The following is a 6,644-nucleotide window of genomic DNA, read 5'->3' on the forward strand; positions in this document are numbered from 1 at the left end:
TATCACCATGAATATTCTGACACAATACAATATGTATCACATTTTATATATATATATATATATGTATGTATATATTTTAGATATTATATATTTAACCTTCTATATATGAAATTTGATGTTGGGATTTGTTTGAAAAAAGTTATCCAGTAGTCATGATTTGAATAACGAAGGACGCAATCTAGACAGATTGAAATCAGCTAAACAGAAGAAACACCGTGGTAGAATGATTGACGATTATACCCCTGACGATTTATAAAAGCTCTTCTTTTTCCCCCAAAACGTTAATTACCATTCCAATCCCAAAATTCCCTGCATTTTCCCTCCCTTGCTTTTCTCTCTTCAAGAGCTAGGGTTTCCACGCGCCCTTCCCCATCAACATCTCAATTCCTAGCTTACTTCTCTCAAAATCACAGTAAAATTTTCATCATCTCACTCCATCTCCCTTCAATTCAATCAAAACCCATCGAATTGTAGAGAATTGGAGCTGAAACAGAGAGACGGAAGTGCGCATATGTTGATGGAGCTTCAAGGTATGAACACGAGGCAAATCTGTAATAGTTCTGCTGATAATTCTGTTGTTTTGGCCTTGAAATTCGCTTGCATTGCTTCTGATTTTGATGGGTTTTAGGTAAGAAGAAGACTCGCGATTTCCTCTCGCTTTACACAAAGGATTCTTCATGCCAGCTCCAGGATTCAAGGTCCCATCCGCCTCAAGGTTGTTTTACACTTTTTTTCTACTATAAGCATCATAAATAATTTTTCTTACCATTTATTAGATCTACAGGGAATTAGGTTTTTTATAATTTAGGTTTCTTCGGGGGGGTGTGTGTGTGTGTGTGTGTGTGTGTGTGTGTGCGCTTTTTGAGAACTATATTAAATTTCAGCCATGAATCCCGAATCCACTTGCCAAACCGATCATAATTTCGAAAGCAGAGATTGTAGACGAAAAGTTTGCGTGTTAAATATGTAAATGCATCGAAACTAAGTGCTATGTTTGTAAATCATCAAAAAGTTTGAATCGGGATATCCTTACTAAATACTAATTATGATGGCCCTTAAGCTGCTGATCTATTTTGAGATGAGATGAATGCACCATGTTCAAAGCAAATTCAGTACATTGGATCGCAATCAGCAAGAATTCCACTGATTTTTTTTCCTTTTTTTGAATTGAAGGACGAAATCTGTCTTTAATAATGATTTTGATGATTTCAATCATTTGCAGCAACCGATTCCCGAGTCGGATTCACGAACTGATTGTAATTTGTAATTGAGATAGAATTCGATTGCTTTTCCTAATGAGCAATCCCAAAGTCCACTTCTGAAGCGATTGTAACTCAGAAAAGAGAGAACTTTATTGATTTATGCTCGTTTGAAATTATTAATTTCGTTAATTTGCTGATTTTAATTCAAAGGATTTTTGATGAAGACGACGCACGACTTCCTGCAGCCGCTTGAAACGGCAGAGAACGAGAAGGCGAGGAGGGGACCCACGCAGCGGACGACGCACGTGCTGCCGGGTGGGATCGGCACGTACAGCATCAGCCACGTGTCCAGCGGCGCCAGCACGTTTGCAGCCGTGAAGCCGGAGTCTAACACGTGCGGGCCCGACGCCGCATACGCTTTCCCGGTTTGGGACGCTGCGAAGACCGCCGGGCCCACTACAGGTAAATTCGCTTCTTTCCACCGTCTGATTATTCATGCGTGGGATAAATGCACGGCTGTAATTTGGCTGGAATCTTGTTACTGTAGCCTGAGTGTGACGAGATATCGCGTTCGTTGTGCACGAGGCCCACGTGATGGACGCGTGAGGTCACGAGACCCATTGAAGTGGGGCCCGTGAAAGTCCATGGTGATGGTTGAGAGGCGGGTCGGGTGTAATTTGGTGGGTTTAGATTGGGAAACAGAGGTGCGCATGCGGGAGTGTCGCAGGAAATTTGGCATTAATGCGGTGGGCTTTCTGCAGAAAGCCTGCGGCAAAGTGATTTATGACAAGATGAATTTAATACGCAGTAAACGCAATTATATACTTGGATTGCTTTTGAAATTCTTCCAATTTAAAATTTTCAAAAAATTAAGTTATCACAGGTGATAATTTAGCAATCAAATATATAAATTAGATACATAGAAAATTAGGTTAAGTGAATTTACGGTGTGTTGTAGTTTTTTTACATGGATTTGAGAAAATTACGTGTTTGGTATAAAGAAGTGCAAATGCAATATAAAATATGAATAAATTTGAAGTTTATACTGTAGTTAATTTTGGTTGAATTTAGAATTTAGCGGATTTGACATAATTTGAATTACATCGTTCATATAAAATGATATAGGCAAGTCGCCGCCCCACACCAGCTCACCACCTCCCCACTATAGCCAGTCGCCTGCATCCGACCGCGTGTTCTCCATCTGCCGGAAGCTGCCTGCTATCGACTGCCTGCCGGCTTTTAGCCAATCGCCAGCCGCTCGCCCACTGACCGCCTGTCGCTTGCCTGTACTGCCCGTCGCCACTGGCCGCCTCCCATTTGTCGTCATCCCGCTGCCCGTTGTTGGTTGCTAGCAATGTTCACCTACCGTCACCCACCACCTGTCATCGTCCTCTTGTCACCCATCGTCGACCGTCCGCTATCTCCCCACCACCACCACCACCACCACTGTCAGCATAAAAAATATATTTTGAAATAAATACTTTTCAATCTACTTCAAACTAAACAAAAAAATATAAGGTCTTTTTCTTTTACAGTTAATCAAATAACTCAAAACTATTTCAAATACATTTACAATGTATTTTATTTTGAGCAAACCAAAAAACCGCTCAATTAATTACTCAATTGGTGAAGATAAGTTCTGTAAGATAAGGTTACTTAGAGTATATGGCATAATAAAAATAATTGCACTAAAAGTATTAGGTTATATTTTGTTATTCACGTGTGTGTTAATTTACTATAAATGAATTATGCAGCTATTAAATAATTGAGAGAGTTTGCATAATCCACAATATAAGGCTTTAAAAGATGAAATGTCTATAAGGCCTTGCCTTAAGTTTGATTGAGGTCTAAATCACAAAATAGAAATAAAATAAATATAAAAAAAATAATTCATAAATATGATCTACTATCAATTTTAACTTATTATCATAAAGTCATAAACAACAAATCTCAATATTAAAATTTAATATAAAATGAAAGTTTGAAATGAGATTCAAGGTAAATGTTTGGATAAAATTTGAAGACATAATGACAATCGAAAATCTCAATGATCTCATCTTTACTTTCATGACCTTCATAATATATAATGTATCCTGTAAGTGCTCAAGGAATAAAACACGGCAACCGAGGGAGAGAAAAAGGGGTGAGGAGGGAGATAAAGAGATATTTGGAGGTCACAAGAGGAAATAAGGGAAGAGATCCATTTGCATGGGGGCTGAGAGAGAGAGAGAGAGAGAGAGAGAGCCTTTGGGTGCGCTTTACACATGCTTTACTTTACACATGCTAGTGGTCCTCTATTTACAAAAGTAAAAATGAGGGAAATATAAGATTACATATATGCACTTGATTTATGGATGACAGTACGGGGTATTTCGGTTCTTACCAAATCCGTCGATTTGGAGCGTTTCCGTCTCTGGAGCTCATCGGCGTCTGGTGGTCGTCAAGTGTGGTCGACCTGCTTGACGTGACCGGCCAGGTTGGCCAGTCGATCGGCTGGAGTAATTTAGTCGGTCCAATGTGGCTAGCCAGTTAGAGCTGGACGAGCGACTGGAGGTAGTCGGCTAGCTGGCGGTGGGCAGTCAATTGGAGGATGGGTGGCGGTGCGTGGTTGTTGGCGCGACTCCGACAACGATGGTCCTTTGGTTCTACGAAGGCTATGAGATTTCTAAGCTGTACAATATGTAAAATTTATCAACTCATTTCCTTATTGGTATCTCCAAATCATTTGATGGTCCTTTGGTTCTACGAAGGCTATGACATTTCTAAGTTGTACGATATGTAAAATTTATCATCAACTCATTTCCTTATTGGTATCTCCAAATCATTTTGATCACATAATTTATTTTTACTTTCTTTATCAGTAAGTATTAAATCTAACATAATTTAAAACAAAATAATAAAGTAATAAAATATTTAAGCAAACAAATTTAAATTGACTTATGAGATTTTTGAGGCGGTGGATTTGATATGTTAGTGAAAAATATGATATAATATAATAAAATATTAGGAAAATTTACATTCATACCATATTATTCATATGCCTTTACATATCTAAAGACATAGCCTAAAATAGGTGTTGTTGAGCCAAGCAGGCCGCCACCACCGAAGATGTCGTCGCCGGAGTGTCGCCTCCATCTAGTCGGTCAACCATCCCAACCGGCCAAGCTTGCCAGCTAGCCACATGACCCTCAGCCGGTTGGCCATCACTTGTCGACCGACCATAGAACTTACAGTTGACTGGCCACTTGGATCGACCACTCACTACTGGTTATCCTAGCCGGCAACCACCTGTCGACTGCCCAACTGGGCGGGCCATATGGAGTGCAACTAGCCGCCCACTTGTGCCCGTCATGAAGGTCACAACTAGCCGACCACCCTATGCCAGTCATCCTAGTTAGCGACCACCTCCCGATTGCCACCATTGGCCAGCTACTACTAGCCAACCGACTAATACTTGCGTCGACCACTATGGGCTGACCACAATAGGTTGCCCACTTACACGCAACCGATCGACCCACTTAGCCGACAACCTCAGTCGCCTGACCACCATGGGCCGACCAAAGTGAAGGAAGCCAACTGGCCACCTTAGTCCGCTAACCCCAGAAAATTGATCACTTGGAGTAACCACTCAACGCCAAGTCGCCAATGGACGGACTAAATCCATGTTCTGACCAGTTCGAGCAGAAAGAAGATCGGAGTACCTCTGTTGACTCCCCTTATAACAGGGACATACATGTAATATCACTCCCCTTTTTTTTATTTCTCTATAAATAGAGGACTGCTTGACATGTAAAAGGGTCCCTTAGGCGCTCTCTCTCCCCTCATCTAGGGAGTTTGCTCGCCATCTCTCTCACATTGTAACATCTCTTGTGTGGAATAATAGGGTCCGCCGAGCCCGAAGACCACCCTTCTTTGTCCCCGACGGGGCATCCTCCCCTCCTTTTTTCCTTCCCTTGAAATCCAGCTATATTCCTTGGGCACGGTCAAAATGGCAAATTTGGATTCAACATTCTAAAATATGCGTTGAGTCCGCCAACAAGATCCAGCTTGGAGAAAGCCAAATGACAAAGAAACAAGCAATCAAATTAAAAAGAAAAGAAAAAAGTCAAGAAAAATAAATGAAAGAGGAAAAAAAAAGATGTGAAGAGGAAGCTGAAGAAGACAAGATGTGACAAATCAAGAGGAAAAAGACAAAAAAACACAAAATAAGAAAGGCGAGAAGAAAAAATAAAATGTGATAAGACATAAAGTAAAAAGATGACAAGATATAAAGTAAATAGATGAAAAGACAAAAGGAGGAAAAGACAAGAAGAAACAGACAAAATAAAAAAAAAGAACTCAGATTATGTTTCAAGAGCAAGGTCACAGGAAAATAATAAAGAGATATGCAACTCTTATTTTCTTTGCTTATAATTAAAGAAGAATAGTGAAAAATTAAAGAAAGAAAGAAAAAAGGACAAATTTCTTTCTTCATGAGTTAAACAATTCTCTCCCTTCATCTTAAGCCTCTTTTCCGGGAGAGCATTCCAAAAGAAGAAATATAAACTCACTCTTTATTTATGCCTCTCCTCCGAGATGACCATTTGAAGCCTCCCCTCTAGGTCGAACAAACATACTCTCTCTTAGAGCTTCTCCTCTGGGATGAGCACTCCAAAAACCCTCTCTCACTAAGCCTCTCCTTCAAGACGAATACTCCAAACTCTCTCTCTCATCGAAGCCTTTTCTCCGGGATGAGCAATCCAAAATCTCCCCCCTCACTTAGCCTTAAGAAATCTCCAAAAGACCTCTTGAAACTCCATTCGGAAGAAGCTATGGAGGTGGTTCTCTACCCCAAAGTGACAAGATCTGCAAGGGACACGACACAAATCAACCTATTAACGAATCTTGACGATTGTCTCAGCGAAGGCGGTGGAAATACCACTTAAGACTTGGCGTAAGGTGAGGCTCGCTAGAGGTAATGTTTCGATAAGGGTAAGAGAGATTGGCAAGGAGCAAGCTTGAGTTGGGAAAATTTTTTCTATCTAAAAATCTAAAAAGAAAAGCTTGATCATACTCAAAAAATCTTTTTTCTAATGATTATTTTTTTGAAGAACTTATTCACTAAAAGCCAGCTAGAGAACAACTAAATGTCTAATTCTAACAAGAGGCTTACGAGTGATATTTTTTTTGTACTAATGAGTTTTTCATTCTTATCGCAACTTCACATTTAAAAGTGAAAAGCTCGGGGGCTTCATGTATGGCCTGAAATAGGCCTCATTGATAGAAGGGAGCTGACACCACAGAAGACGTCGTCATCAGGGTTGTCTCCTTCTTCTGATCGACTGACCATATGGGCCGGCCGAACGACCTTGAGCCGGCTATACATCTGGGCGGGCCATCACTTGCTGGCCGACCATATAGGCTAGCCCTGGAACTTACAAACGAACACACACGCTGGGCGGG

At 40.6% G+C, this 6,644-nt stretch overlaps 1 protein-coding gene across 3 annotated transcripts in view; it reads left to right on the forward strand.

The window, feature by feature from the left end:
* The first annotated feature begins 278 nt into the window (after positions 1-278).
* LOC110022303 (transcription factor BIM2-like) overlaps positions 279-6,644 on the forward strand; it is a 31,637-nt gene continuing 25,271 nt past the window's right edge. Inside the window, exons 1-3 of one of the 3 annotated variants that reach the window (XM_020721209.1) lie at positions 279-530; positions 629-715; positions 1,413-1,664. In XM_020721209.1, the coding sequence (XP_020576868.1) occupies positions 512-530; positions 629-715; positions 1,413-1,664 (358 nt within the window). In that variant the 5' untranslated portion in view covers positions 279-511. The remainder of the gene's footprint in view (positions 531-628; positions 716-1,412; positions 1,665-6,644) is intronic. The other 2 variants (XM_020721287.1, XM_020721368.1) reach the window with 2 other exon arrangements.

Source organism: Phalaenopsis equestris, unplaced genomic scaffold (assembly GCF_001263595.1).
Source record: "Phalaenopsis equestris unplaced genomic scaffold, ASM126359v1 Scaffold000002, whole genome shotgun sequence".
NCBI classification, from domain to species: Eukaryota; Viridiplantae; Streptophyta; class Magnoliopsida; order Asparagales; family Orchidaceae; genus Phalaenopsis; species Phalaenopsis equestris.